At 48.7% G+C, this 14,548-nt stretch overlaps 2 protein-coding genes across 2 annotated transcripts; one reads left to right on the top strand and one right to left on the bottom strand.

Annotated features, from left to right (window-relative positions):
- Nucleotides 1-334: 334 nt before the first annotated feature.
- LOC123160521 (heparanase-like protein 3) lies at nucleotides 335-3,404 on the top strand. The gene is made up of 9 exons (XM_044578333.1): nucleotides 335-996; nucleotides 1,092-1,128; nucleotides 1,239-1,422; nucleotides 1,537-1,685; nucleotides 1,786-2,019; nucleotides 2,152-2,347; nucleotides 2,430-2,555; nucleotides 2,681-2,780; nucleotides 2,876-3,404. Exons 1-9 carry the CDS (start codon nucleotides 784-786, stop codon nucleotides 3,206-3,208), a joined length of 1,572 nt encoding a protein of 523 aa, XP_044434268.1. The 5' UTR covers nucleotides 335-783; the 3' UTR covers nucleotides 3,209-3,404.
- A 2,346-nt stretch (nucleotides 3,405-5,750) lies between these two features.
- LOC123158100 (pyrophosphate-energized vacuolar membrane proton pump) lies at nucleotides 5,751-10,675 on the bottom strand. Its single transcript, XM_044576225.1, has 8 exons — nucleotides 10,329-10,675; nucleotides 8,227-8,798; nucleotides 7,715-8,094; nucleotides 7,550-7,636; nucleotides 7,134-7,464; nucleotides 6,526-6,936; nucleotides 6,389-6,448; nucleotides 5,751-6,295 (listed from the first exon to the last, which is right to left on the bottom strand). The coding sequence occupies exons 1-8, from the start codon at nucleotides 10,567-10,569 to the stop codon at nucleotides 6,089-6,091; spliced, it is 2,289 nt and encodes a 762-aa protein (XP_044432160.1). The 5' UTR covers nucleotides 10,570-10,675; the 3' UTR covers nucleotides 5,751-6,088.
- Between the last annotated feature and the right edge of the window lie 3,873 nt (nucleotides 10,676-14,548).

The following is a 14,548-nucleotide window of genomic DNA, read 5'->3' as shown; positions in this document are numbered from 1 at the left end:
AATCGTGTAAACGGTTTGCATCAAGAATGGTACTGCCCTTTTCGTGTATGTTGTCGATCCAAAGATGTACTGCTGGATATTTATAAAGAATTAAAGATCATGGAGCATGCAGTGCAATGGTGCAAGGTGGGTCCAATCCAGCCCCGTGGCTTCATATTTACTGCTCCTAGCTATACCATTGGGCAGCCTTGCTCGTCCTCCTGACCACTGCACCACCCACCACTCCCCCCTGCGCCGCTACAGCGCCCTCGCCCCGCTGCTGTCCTGCGCCCAGTCAAAATCGCGCTAACCGCTAACCGCCCAGCCAGCCTCACCGCCGGGCTTACCGCGTCACCGTCCTGCATGGAGCAGCTCGACAATGGCGGTGAAAACGCGGACGACGACGACAGCGCGGACGACGGATCGAGGCCGGTAACCGAGCGGGCAGTGAGTGGTCGAGTGAAGTGGCGCCCTGGCGCTCCGCGCTGTCGGACGGACGGACCGCCGATCCGGCGCCTTAGAGCTAGACCCACCGCCACCCGCCTTATCCTCCCCTTCCGTTTCCCTCCCTCTCTCTCCCTCTCCCTGCGTCCACGGCCTGCGCCTTGGCCTCTTGCCATTTACTATTTAGGCGCCGTGTAGGTGGCCGGCCAGTACGATCAATCCATCGAGCGCCATTGCCCTGCCTGCCTGCCAACCCCGTCGTGTGGGTAGGTCCGTACGCGCTTCGTGGACGGCTGCGGCAGCGAGTGGAGTGAGTGGAGAGTGAAGAGAGACCTCTGCTCTGCTCTGTGAGGCTGAGGCATGGCCGGGCTGCGGCTTCTTGTCGGGGCGCTTTGGCTGCTGGCGGTGCTGCGGGAGGGCGCGGCGGCGGAGGCGGGGGCCGTCGCCGTGGACGGGCGGCGCGCCATTGCGGCCACGGGCGAGGACTTCGTCTGCGCCACCCTCGACTGGTGGCCGCCGGACAAGTGCGACTACGGCACCTGCAGCTGGGGCAACGCATCCCTCCTCAACCTGGTCAGTGGTCACCACCGAGGCACCGGCACCCCCTCTCCCCTCCCGTCACCGCCGGCGAACTGACACCATTTTCTTTCTTTCTCAACCCCGCGCAGGATCTCTCCAACAAAATCCTGCTCAATGCCATCAAAGGTAGGCCACCATCCATCCCATCCCGCTAGAGCTTTCTTGTCGGCCATGCGCGGCCGCGGCTCATCGACCGACCCTTGCCAACGGTTCTGGAATTCCCCTTTGATTTGCAGCCTTCTCGCCGCTGGTGCTCCGGCTGGGCGGCTCGCTGCAGGACAAGGTGGTGTACGGCACGGCGGACCGGCCGGGGCCGTGCGCGCCGTTCAACAAGAGCAAGTCGGAGATGTTCGGCTTCACCCAGGGCTGCCTGCCCATGCCCCGCTGGGACGACCTCAACGCCTTCTTCGAGAAATCTGGGTACTTTCCACCATGAACCTTCCCCTCCTTCCTTCGAGTTCATTCCATGATTTCGGTTCTGAAGATCAGAAGATCATCACATCACATGGACTTCGTTCCACTCTGAACCCGCAGGGCGAAGATCGTGTTTGGCCTGAACGCGCTCAACGGCCGGGTGCCACTGCAGGGCGGGGCCATGGGAGGCAACTGGGACACCACGAACGCGGCGTCCTTCATCCGGTACACCGCCGGCAAGGGCTACAAAATCTATGGCTGGGAGCTCGGTACGTCCTCCATTTCCCTTGTTAACTGAACCGAGAAACTCCACACTGAACTTCAGTCAGACAATGAATTTCATTTCGAAATGTGTTGCTCTCCTCGCAGGGAATGAGCTCAGCGGCACCGGCGTCGGGACCAAGGTGGGCGTGGCTCAGTACGTCAAGGACGCGATCGCCCTCAAGACGACGGTGGACACCATCTACCGGGGCAGCCCGGAGAAGCCGCTGGTGCTCGCGCCCGGCGGCTTCTTCGACCCGCGCTGGTACGGCGAGTTCATCGCCAAGACCAAGCCCGGCATGCTCAACGTGGTGACCCACCACATCTACAACCTAGGGGCGGGTACGCAATGCGAGCTCGCCGCGACATCGCAAGCGCGATAATTCGGCGCATTTTACAGAATTCTCAGGCAGAAAGATACATGCATACATGAACCGGTCCTGGACTCGTTTGCCAAACATTGGACGATTGCAGGGGTGGACAGGGACACACAGCTGATGGACAGGATACTCAACCCGAAGACGCTCGACGGCATGGCGGGCCCGTTCAGGGATCTCCAGGGGCTGCTGAAAGCCGCAGGGACGTCGGCCGTCGCCTGGGTCGGGGAGTCTGGAGGAGCTTACAACAGTGGGCATCACCTTGTCACCGACGCATTTGTGTTCAGCTTCTGGTAAGATGAGAGATTCTTGAGATGGAAATTCAGTGGATGTTCTTGATCAGGCTGTTCTTATCAGGGTTGTTGTGGTTTCCAGGTTCCTGGATCAGCTCGGCATGTCGGCGAAATTCGACACCAAGAGCTACTGCAGGCAGAGCTTCATCGGCGGCAACTACGGCCTGCTGAACACAACCACCTTCCAGCCAAATCCTGACTACTACAGGTAGGATCACTATGCTACATAACCTTCTACTGTGCAACCAATGGCTAATGACATAGGAACTTGCCTGAAAGTGTCTGAAGCTTTCACTTCCATGACATTTGTTCCTTTCAATGTTTCCTCTGCAGTGCTCTGCTGTGGCATCGCCTGATGGGAACCAAGGTGCTGGAAGCCAAGTTCACGGGCACCAACATGGTCCGCGCCTACGCGCATTGCGCAAAGCATGCTGTGAGCGACCCAGACGATCCTACACCTTAACATCACCACAGCAAAATCGACAGTCTCATCACCCACTGACCCTTATCCTTGCATGTCTCTTTCAGCCGGGGATAACCCTGCTGCTCATCAACCTGCACGTCAACGCGACGAACCACGTCTCGGTGGCGGGCCGCGGCGCACACGCCGGAAGGAAGCACGGGGGGAGGTTTGCTCAGCCGCCCGGGGCGGCGAGGGAGGAGTACCACCTCACGCCCGAGGGCGGCAACATCCAGAGCCAGGTGATGCTGCTGAACGGCAGGGCGCTGGCCGCCGGCGCCGACGGGAGCATCCCCGGGATGGAGCCTGTCAAGGTGGACGCGGCGCGGCCCATCGCCGTGGCGCCCCGGTCCATCGTGTTCGTCCACATGCCGGATTACCATGCCCCTGCGTGTGCTTAGTTAGGGCTTTTTGGTGTTCTTGTTGGTATAGGTAGTGGTGATAAAAGGGTGGCTTGCTAAGCATGTCCATCCTAGCTAGGGTAGTTATAAGATGGCTGAAGAGAGTGTGTGGCTTTGTGTGATTAGATGTAATAAGTTTGGAGGGAAAATTGAATTAGTGAAACAAGAGGCAATGGGAATAAACTCTTTCCTGGTTTCTTCTGAGTGCTTGTGTTTTCTTGTAATGGTGGCAGGCAAAAAGATAGGGAACATTTTACCTTCAGCCTCAGAGCCTTCTTGCCTTGGATGGGAAACATAGGAGGATCAAAGCCACAATACCCAAGGGGGTCGCAGTATTTGGAATAATATCTGGAAGACAAATGTACCCCAAAAAGTACGTATTTTTACATGAAGGCTAGCAACGGAGGCATTGGCGGTTCAAACTAATAGATTTCGTCACATTCCAGGCCTCACCCTTATTTGTAATGTATGTGGGGCCGATGATGAAACAGGCTTCCATATGGCACATCGATGCACATTTGCAAGGGCCCTGTGGCACGAACTCAAGGAGGTATGGAACCTGCCCCCTGAGCATGAAATAGAATATACTGGAAGGGATTGGGTCCTAGTCCTGCTAGATAAGGTGAGTGAAGATATGAAACAAAAATTTATGCTATTTTGGTGGCGTGTTTGGCACCATAGAAATGACGCGATCTTCGCAAAAGGTAAAGCGAAAATTTCCCACTCTGCTCGTTTTCTGCAAAACTATCTTGCAAACCTCCGCTTGATTGCGGACGGAACTTCTGAGATAGATCGAAAAGGGAAAAGTCCGATGGTTAAATTGCCATCTGTGCAACAACATGATAATACAAAGGAAAATGGATGAAAAAAGCCAGAACTCGGATGGGCTAAGGTCAATGTTGATGGAAGTTTTTTGGAGGAAAGCAGAAGTGGAGCCTGGGGAGCTGTGATTCGAGACCATGATGGAAGAATTATCTTATCAGCTTGGGATTATATACCGCGGTGCAATGGAGCGGACTGCGCGGAAGCCATGGCTTGCCTAGAAGGACTACGGAAGGCAATGTCGGGGACAGATCTACCCTTAATCATTGAGACGGATTGCAGCTCGGTGACAAAGGCGCTCACCCTCTCGTCTATTGACAGATCGGAGATTGGAACAATTGCAAAGGAGTTTCAAGCCATGAAAAGGAACAGAGAAGTTAGAGTTTGCAAAGTAGATAGAAGGGACAATAGGTTAGCTCATAGTCTTGCCCAGTTAGGGCCTAGAGAGTTGCATGATGGGGTTATGCAAGGCACAGTGCCAACATGCGTGTTGAGTTAGGCCTTGCACGATTGTACGAACTATTTTCTCTACTTAATTAATACAACTCTCTATTTCAAAAAAAAGTCGGAATGAAACTTTTCTGAATCAAAGAGGCAACGGGAAACCAACTACTTCCACAGGAATTTCATAGAAAACTAACTACTTCCACAGATTCAAGCAGAAATTTCCAGGCATTTCCCACAAGATCAGAACATTCCTACATTTTGAAGTAGTACTTCTATCTAGCTAATCTTATGCAGATTGAGCAGCAAGTCACAGGTGCACACAGATTAGCTGAAATAAATCAAGACTTGTGCACGGGAGAGATGCAACAATCGTGATGATGTCATTGTTCAAGGGTTCAAACATTATCGTCTGTCATCATGGGACGAGGAAAATTTGCCAGATACATACCAATGACCTTTTCAGCGGGCATGTCTAAAATGATAAATCTTGAAGAATACATTGGTTTTTTTTTTTACATTTTGTATTGTTGGACAGTTATACAACTGACGATTATGGTATTAGTGCTAAATCCATGCTGGTAACAGTGATACATCTGCAGAGCTGAAGACATCAGTTTATCAGATCGTTATCTTTGTTTTGTTTCTTTGGTTGTGGAACTGCTGCTCTGAGAAGATTGCTAGCTACTTTGTTTAGCAAATTTGGCAGTGTAGGATTATGTCACATGATGCGCACTTTTGTCTAGCTAATCTTATTGCGCAAAGGTCATAGCATGATCGGAAACGATGGTGCAGAATTGTTATTTTTGTTGCTCCATCTCTTTATCAGATTTATTTTATATCTTTTGTGATTTAATTGGGTTAACTTTCTGAAAATAGAGTCAAAATTTTCTTCTGGATCTTCGCTAAGATTCATGGCCTCCAATTCAAGCATTTTCCTTTCAAGCAAATCATATTTCTTCTGCAAATAGTAATAGTGTTGCACGGTCATTTATTTTTGACTATGTGTTCCTTCCGTTGGTAATTTTCTATGCGCTTCCATGCATTTCGTGTCTTCATTGATTTTCTCTATATTGTTCCTGCTTCGACAGGATTTTTCAAAGAAATTTGTTGGTTTCATGCAGAAATTTCCAGGCATTTCCCCCACAAGAACAGAACATTCCTGCATTCCGATGTAGTACTTCTATCTATCTGATCTTATGCAGATCGAGCAGCAGCAAGCCACAGGCGCACACAGATTAGCTGAGTAAGAATAAAATACTTGGCACAGGAGAGATGATGCAACAATCGTCATGATATCATCGTTCAAGGGTTCAAACATTATCGTCGTCATCATGGGACGAGGAAAATTTGCCAGACACATACCAATAATGACCGAGGACATCCGGTCTCTCTCTTCTACTACATAGAGCTACAAGCCGGTAATGGTGAGACTAACGTAACACACCCAAGAGGCCAAAGGGAAAGTGGGGGGTAAACTGCGGCAATCCTGGAATAATGACACGAGAACCAAAAATAACAGCAGCGCACAACATACGAACGGCGGGCGGGCGGGGCAGAGTTATTCGTGATGGTGATGGTGTCCGTAGATTCCAAGTCCGCTCAACGAGTCTTCTAGATGTACTTGAACAGCACACCTCCATACGTGGCGAAAAAGGGCGCGAACACGAGGGACTCGACGGCCATGAGCTTGATGAGGATGTTGAGCGACGGGCCTGAGGTGTCCTTGAGGGGGTCTCCGATGGTGTCGCCGATCACGGCGGCCTTGTGGCAGTCTGAACCCTTGGGGCCAAGGGACCTCGCGTGCTCGCTGTTGCCGGCCTGAAACAAGCAGCGAAGAAGTTGATGAATATGTTGGCTCATCAATATAATGTCCAAAAAAAGTGAACAATCAGGGCTTCTGTGAATATTTACCTCAATGTACTTCTTTGCGTTGTCCCATGCACCGCCGGTGTTGGAAGCAGAGATGGCGATCTGTAAGAAAGGAACTAGGTAAATGCCTTGAATCAACAGATTTAGAGAAGGAAGAAAGGAGAGAGCGCTTAGGATACCTGCACTCCAGAAACAAGGGCACCAGCAAGAACACCAGACAGGGTTTCCACGCCGAAGAGGGTTCCAACAATGAGGGGGGTGAGCATGACCAAAGCACCCGGAGGGATCATCTCCTTGATGGAAGCATCAGTGGAGATCTTTACACAGGTGGCATAGTCGGGCTTGGCAGTTCCCTCCATCAGTCCAGGGATGGTGTTGAACTGCCTGCGGACCTCCTCAACCATCTTGAGAGCGGCACTTCCAACACTCTTCATGGTCATGGCAGAGAACCAGTACGGAAGCATGGCTCCGACAATCAGACCAATGAACACCTTGGGAGATAGGACATCGACGACCTTCACACCAGCTCTGCTGACAAAAGCACCAAAAAGTGCCAGGGACACAAGAGCAGCTGATCCAATGGCAAAACCCTGCAAGATTATATGCAAAGTGGGAGTTACATAACCAATAAAGTGGCTTTCACTACAAACCCATCCCCCACTGCCTAATTCCACAATAATCAAATTGATCATCTTATCAAATACTTTTAACTTCTCAATATGGCAAAGAACAACAGTAGTCAAGTCAGAAAGGAGTTACCCAACAAATGTAGAGCAGGAAAATTTACCTTTCCAATAGCAGCGGTTGTGTTGCCAGCAGCATCAAGAGCATCAGTCCTCTCACGGATTCTGTGGCTCATGCCAGCCATCTCAGCAATTCCACCAGCATTGTCACTAATGGGACCATAAGCATCGATAGCAAGACCAGTTGCCATTGTGCTAAGCATGCCAAGAGCAGCCATTGCAATGCCGTACATTGCAGCAATAGAGAAGCTGACGTAGATGCTGACAGCAATAGCGAAAATTGGGATGATGACTGACTTGTAACCCAGGGCAAGACCGAAGATGACGTTGGTGGCAGCACCAGTTCTGCAGGAATCGGCAACATCTTGCACAGGGCTGCCACAAGGAAATAATTGGGGGATAAGACACCGTAACACAAAATATGAACAATAATATAACTAGAAACTAATGGGTTCCTTACCTGTAGGCATTGCTAGTGTAGTACTCGGTCACAAACCCAATAATCAGACCAGCCCACAGACCAACTGCCACACAGAAGAACAGGCCCCTGTGAAACCAAGAGAGCATATTCAGAAGGGAGTACAGCATTGCAGAATTGAATAACAAATATTGACAAATAAATTACCAGTTGGACACATCCTTCTGAGCACCGAAGTTGAAGATGGTGAACTTGGCTGGGAGAGCCAACCAGCTGATTACCGCAACACCGATAGTCATCAAAGCAGTGGAGATGATGAGCTGCTTCTTCAGAGCAGGTTCAATTTCGCTTGCAGCCTTGATCTCAAAGAAATCAGTTGCAAAGAGTGTGGTGAGCAAGCAAACAATGATGCCGACAGAGCTCACGAGCAGTGGATAGCACATCGCAGTGAAATCATGGTTGATTCCAAAAGATGAGATAGAAGCAACAACAAGAGCAGCGCAGGAAGATTCTGCGTATGAACCAAAGAGATCTGATCCCATTCCAGCAATATCACCAACATTGTCACCAACGTTGTCAGCAATCACCTGCAAACAAGAGTTCCAAGTTCAGCACAGGATATGCCATGAAGCATAACAGTCACAGTACAATTGTAAGGAAAGTCTCCTAATTTGCCTAAAACGATTAGCCAAAAGCTGAGAAGAGAGAAGAGAACTCACAGCTGGGTTCCTTGGGTCATCCTCAGGAATGTTCCTCTCAACTTTGCCAACAAGATCAGCACCCACGTCAGCAGCCTTGGTGTAGATACCTCCACCAACTCTTCCGAACAGAGCCATGGAAGACCCACCAAGACCATAACCAGTGATGGACTCAAAAAGACCTTCCCAGTCATCACCGTAGTACATCTTAAACACGTTGATGGTGATGTAAAGAACCACAAGCCCACTTGATGACAACAAGAAGCCCATGACTGCACCAGAGCGGAAAGCGGTGATGAATGCCTTCCCAACACCCTTCCTTGCTTCCAGGGTCGTCCTGGCATTGGCATATGTGGCGATCTTCATTCCAAGGAAACCAGACACCAAAGATGTGATGGCTCCAAGCAAGAAAGATGCAGTGCTGAAGAGGGCGGTGTAGAGAGCTGGCTTGCAGGTGCCCGTGCTGTAGGTGCAGGGCTGGCCCTTGGTGCTGAATCCCTCAATCGACCCAAGGAAGAGGAAGATTATCGCAGCAAAGACGACCATGAACATACCAACATACTGGTACATGGTGAAAAGAAACGATGTTGCTCCTGTTCACAATAAAAGTTAATTGTTACACATAAATCATATGATCAAACTAAATAGTTACATTAAATAAAGTCAGCTTTTCATTACAGCTAACAGTGCACATATTATTACATTAGATAACCTCAGTTCAATTGTATCTTCCTGAAATTAGTTCAATTGTATCTTCCTGAAATTAGTAAGTAACGAAATAGGATCTACCTAGAGACTGACACATTGACAAACAACTACTCCCTCTGTAAACTAATATAAGAGCATTTAGATCACTAACTTAGTAATCTAAACGCTCTTATATTAGTTTACGGAGGGAGTATCTACCACCCACTGCCGTTTTACATCTAGGGGAGAGCAGCAAGCCACGCACCCAATCCTATCGAGCAGACAATTCCAAGAGTAGATCTTCCACTGTACACGTCCCAATCAAAGAAGAAACAAATTGGTGACACCAATCACCGAACCCCAAGAAACAGGACACGCATCGGATGAGGATGGAGATGGCAATCTCACAAGGCTAGGGACAAACTGACACGTCAGTGACAGATGGCCGGGATCCTTATCCATGAGCCTGACGTTTCAGGTCTGGATCTGCCTACCCAGGGCAGTGGAGTGAGCTAAGTCAAGGCAGCTCACAACGTGTCTAGCTTGCTGCGTTTGGCAGATCCATCACGCACCTTCCACTACCAAGAGTATGATACTCTAATTAAAATAAGACAGCGACGGTAGAGATGTGCAGTTGCCCACTGAAAGCTGCATCTTTTACTACAGCACCGACGCAGGGCACGGGCACCGCTCAAGGCATTAAAAGAACTGTTTATTGAAGCCTTAATCTAGCACCAAACACAAGCATCTGATGTCAATTTTCATTCATTTCATTCAGATTCAAAAAATGGAAAATGGTGATTTGCTAGCCTAGCAAGCCCCACATGGAGCCGCATAAACAAAGATCTAACAAGCAAAGGTGACAAAAGAGCCCACTTTGAAATCCTACAGATTTGGAACTAAGTCAGGAGTGACAAATATCTTAGGGGCGCGGCATGGTTTGGGGGGAAACGACACTGTTCTGCAGCGCCCACGGGCGAATCAAAAGCTCCGGCGCCCGGATTCGGTTTCCTTTTGCATAAAAGGAAGTAAGGAAGAGCTTTTAGCATCGCAACAGTTGAGCTTTCTCATGGTTTTATCCTTCCCTAAAGAGGAAAAAACACTCTAGGAGCACGGCTGAGCTGAAATTCGAAATTTCACCGCGCAGATCAGCGCTAGAATCGACGAAACGAGCCAACGGACGGCCACAATCCGAGCCATTTGGCCCTGAAAAGGGGTGGCAGTCTAGCAAGATTCTACCTTTCTGTAGGCAATATACTACCCGGCAGTTTCAAACATTATCCGCGCTCGAAGCGCGGCCGCTTCCTCCGGAGAAACGGCCGCGAAACGGGCGGATCTGCGCGCGCCGAGCAACGCCCGCCCCAGATCTGGGGAGAGAGTGGGAGGGAGGGGGAGGGGTGGGGGGGGACCACCGTCGGCGGGGGGCCTGAGCTCACCTTCTGAGATGGCGGTCTGGATCTCGGCGCACTTGACGACGACGTTGTGGTCGTTGAGGCCCTCCTCCTCCTCGATGAGGTAGTCGCCGTAGCCGTTCTTGCTACCGGCGGCGGCGGAGGCGGCGCCGGGGGTGACCTTGACCTTGGAGACGATGAACCACTGCGCGACGGCGAAGACGATGCCGACGACCCCGCAGACGGGGATGAGGATCTCGGTCCCGAGCTCCCCGAGGATCGCCATGGCTGACGAAACCCTAACGGACCGAACGGACGGTACGGACGAGGCGGCGGGGGTGAGGGGGGGACGGGTCTCTCGCTCTCTGCGTGCCTCCGAGCTCGGGAGGCCTGCCGCTTTATATAGCGGCCGCGGCCCGTGGCGAGGAGAGGGAAATGGGACCCGTACGTGGTCAGTAAGGAACGGAGGGGGCTGCTCGTAAGAGAGTCCCTCTGTCCCGTTGTAAGTTTTCTGCGGCCATCCTGGACCCAATGGCAGGTGGGCCCCGGGGATAGGGTATCTTTTTATCCGGTGGTATTTGCGAGGGGATTCGATTCTCTTCTCTCTTTTTTTTTCTTTTGCGCCTGCCTCGGTATCGGTAGAATCTGCCATCACAGTGACGGCACGGGGCGAAACCACGGCCAACACGAACGGATTAGCACTTCTAAGTGAACAAATTCGCATGGTTAACCTGGCTTAACAATGCATTTCTGGTAACCACGGATGGCACGCCACGGCTACTCGCGGGCGGCGGCGATGGTTATCCGGTCGACCGGGGGGCATCTATCTACTCCCTCCGTTCGGAATTACTTGTCACAAAAATGGATGTATCTAGACGTATTTTAGTTGTAGATACATCCATTTTTATCCACTTTTGAGACAAGTAATTTGGAACGGAGGGAGTATCTATCTACTCGACTCTATCCAGGTGCTGGTGACGAGCTGGTCGTTCTATCTCAGTTACAGCACGACGCCTTGTCACTGGGTTGATGGTACTGGTAAAAGGTTTTTATTGCCATTGATGAGATGGTTAAGATGCCGATGATGATGGTGCTTTTGGTTAGGCTCGGTAAACTACTTTACCAACTGATCCATTACTTGTTGCTAGCGGAGTAGTGCTTTTGTTGAAATGGAGAGATAAGAAAGTTGAAATGGGCTAGAGGAGTACTTGATCATAGAAATTGTCACCCGGAGGCGTATACTCGTAGCAGAAACAGAGTTGATACAACACGTGGATGTACAACCGTCGTTAAATTGTTTTTTTTTCTCCTTGTAAATTTTCAAATGACCTATTAGGGGAGGAGCGTTGTAGGCCCGGACTTCCAGATTTGGACGGGTAAATTTCGGCAGGGGGGAGGTGCAGGTAAGGCTTCGAGAGATTCCAAAAATGGCTAAAGCCTCCATCTCTCCCTGTATATAGACGTCTCCATAATTGGCTTTTGTGTTAGAGGCCCAGTAGAATTCCATGCCTATTTTTCAATTGAGCTTCAACATGTAAAGTGTGTGAGTTTAAAGGTTTTCCATGCTCATTGTGTGAAATAAGGATGCTTAGCTAGCACCCCTTTTTGGTACGGCCAATTACGGGTTGCTTGTCCTTTTTTTAACCTTTTTATGTTATTATTTTATTTAAGTTTTTTATCTTCTTCTCTACATTTTTTATTTTTGTTTCTTCTTTATGCCTCGTTTGGAGGGGGTTTGGTAATCCCTCCCCTCCACCCAATTTCCTCAACTCCCAACTAATACCCTCCCCCCTCCCCCTTTCTTCCTCATAAATCCATTTGTTTGGTTAAACCACATACGACAGTAGTAGCATCACGAGCCCCCTTGTCTCATCCCGTTCCGCGAGTGGCTTCCAGAGTTTTCTACAACACGTCGGTTGGGTCTTCGTAGGTGTTGGTGGGGAGGGGGAGGGGGAGGGGTTGGCATGGGGCCGGCGGTGATTCCTTGGTATCTGGGCCCTATGGGGATATTCCCATCTAAACCTCTTCCAACGAACAAGGCCTTATGCTTCCATGAAAATTGGTGTCTTTATTTAAATTTTGATATTTAAATTACTTTTACTCTTAGTATTTATTTATAAAAATGGAACAACATTGTGTATGGTTAACATGGCATTAACCTCGAGCAGCCTACAAATTGTGTATGGTTAACTTACTTAACAATGCATTTCTATTTCCCACGGATGGCACGCCCCGACTACTTGCGGGCGGCGTCAATGGTTATCCGGTCGACCGAGGCATCCATCTATCTATCTACTCTATCTAGGTGCTGCTGACGAGCTGGTTCTATCTCAATTACCAGCACTTGACAGCACAACACCTAGTCACTACATTGATTGTACCGGTAAAAGTTTTTATTGGCAATTGGTGAGCCTAGGCTCGTTAAGATGCCTGATGATAATGGTGCTTTTGTTTTTTTTTTTAAAATTGGGAGTGGTCGTGCTTTTGGTTAGGCTCGTTAAACTACTTTGCCAACTGTTATCCATTACTTCCTAGCAGGGTGCTTTTGTTAAAATGAAAACAAAAGGTTGAAATGGGCTAGAGGAGTACTTGATTATAGAAATTGTTACGAGAGACATATACTCGTAGTATAAACAGAGTCAATATAGCAAGGATGTACAATTGTAGTTATATTACATTTTTCTCCTTGTGGTTTTTCAAATAAACCTATTAGAGGAGGAGCGTCGTGAGCCCGAACGTCTAGATTTGGACGGGTGAATTTGGGCACAGGGGAGGGGATGGTAAGGTTTCGGGGAGTTTTGGAAAATGGCTAAAGCCTGCGCCTCTCCCTGAATATAGACGCCTCCATAATTGGTTGTTGGGTTAGAGGCCTCTTGAATTCCATGTCTATTTTGAATCACGCTACAACATGTTAAGCGTGCATCCTTAAATGTTTTCTATGCTCATTGTGTGGAATAAGGATGCTTCGCTAGCACCCCTTTTTGGTACGGCCAATTACGGGTTGCATGGCTATTTATTTGTTATCCCCTTTTCTGATATTATTTTATTTAATTATTCATCTTCTCATCTATATTTTTATTTTCCTTTCTTCTTTAGGCATTGTTTGGTGGCGAGGTTTTGCAGCTCCAAGGGGGTAGGGATTAGAGGGAATTTGGTGATCCCCTCCCCTTCGTCTGTTTCTCCAAATTATGCACTAATCTCCCACCACCTGATAAATTCGTTTGTTTGGTTAAACCTCCTACGACAACAGCAGCACAGTGAGTGCCCTTGTTCATCCCATTCCACAAGCGGCTCCTGGAGTCTTTTGCACCATGTGGTTTTGGACTTGGGAGGGGTTGGTCGGGAGGGGGGCTGGTATGTTCAATCCCTGCCATACCAAATGGGCTGACGGGGACTTTTGGGTATTATGGGCCCTGTGGAGATATTCCCCTCTAAACCTCCCCAAAACTCTTCCAACAAACAAGGCCTTATGCTTCCATGAAAACCGGTATATTTAATTAAATTTTGATTTAAATTAATTTTATCATTTGTGACGGTGTCTCAGACTGGGTGTCTCTAATCACATCTTCTCCCAGCATGGTGGACTGGGCTGGGGACCCCCATGTTGGTTCACCAATGAGCCACATCGAGCGGCCCATGGCATATGAAAGGAAGATTCCTGGAGATTTATTGTACACTCCAAGATACTAAAATCGTCTACAACTCATTCTTCCTGTATGTAACCGACTAGGATGTAACACTAGACACCCCCCGGTATCCATATAAACCAAGGAGTGGGGCTCGTAGGAGACAGCCAACAATCTCAGGGTAGATTGATTGTACTCTGTACTCCATCCAAAGCAATACACAAAAGCAGAACTTAGTGTTTTACTCTATGGAGAGCCCGAACCTGAGTAAAAACTCGTGTCCTCGTTATCACTGTATTTAGGCTCTTAGTTCGGTACCCCCTACCCGAGATTTACTGGATTTGACCACATCACTTTGTATTTATTTATAAAAAACACAACAATAAAAAATTCAATGCATGAATATTTTTTAAAACTCTATGACCATAGATTCTGAATGTATGGATAGTTTTAAAATAAATATCTTTCATTTGAAATCATGAATTCAATAGATATTAACATTTAAAGGGTTTTTATAGCACAAAATAGTTATGTTACTCATGAGTGGTGTGAAACATTTAACTGGTAGTGAAACTATTTTATTTGCCATATAATATTTCTTTTATAGAGAGTGAAACATATCCCGAGAAAATCCCCAGG

Source organism: Triticum aestivum, chromosome 7B (genome assembly GCF_018294505.1).
Source record: "Triticum aestivum cultivar Chinese Spring chromosome 7B, IWGSC CS RefSeq v2.1, whole genome shotgun sequence".
Lineage (NCBI taxonomy): Eukaryota > Viridiplantae > Streptophyta > Magnoliopsida > Poales > Poaceae > Triticum > Triticum aestivum.
The sequence above is the reverse complement of the archived record's forward strand: the minus strand, read 5'-3'. Positions and strand labels throughout refer to the sequence as shown.

Coding starts and splice junctions, on each gene's coding strand:
- LOC123158100 (XM_044576225.1), bottom strand. CDS start 10,569: ATGGCGATCCTCGGGGAGCTCGGGACCGAGATCCTCATCCCCGTCTGC. Junction 8,799..10,328: donor CCAGACCGCCATCTCAGAAG/GTGAGCTCAGGC, acceptor TATTGTGAACAG/GAGCAACATCGTTTCTTTTC. Junction 6,937..7,133: donor CAACCGCTGCTATTGGAAAG/GTAAATTTTCCT, acceptor ATAATCTTGCAG/GGTTTTGCCATTGGATCAGC.
- LOC123160521 (XM_044578333.1), top strand. CDS start 784: ATGGCCGGGCTGCGGCTTCTTGTCGGGGCGCTTTGGCTGCTGGCGGTG. Junction 2,020..2,151: donor CATCTACAACCTAGGGGCGG/GTACGCAATGCG, acceptor GGACGATTGCAG/GGGTGGACAGGGACACACAG. Junction 2,781..2,875: donor CGCATTGCGCAAAGCATGCT/GTGAGCGACCCA, acceptor TGTCTCTTTCAG/CCGGGGATAACCCTGCTGCT.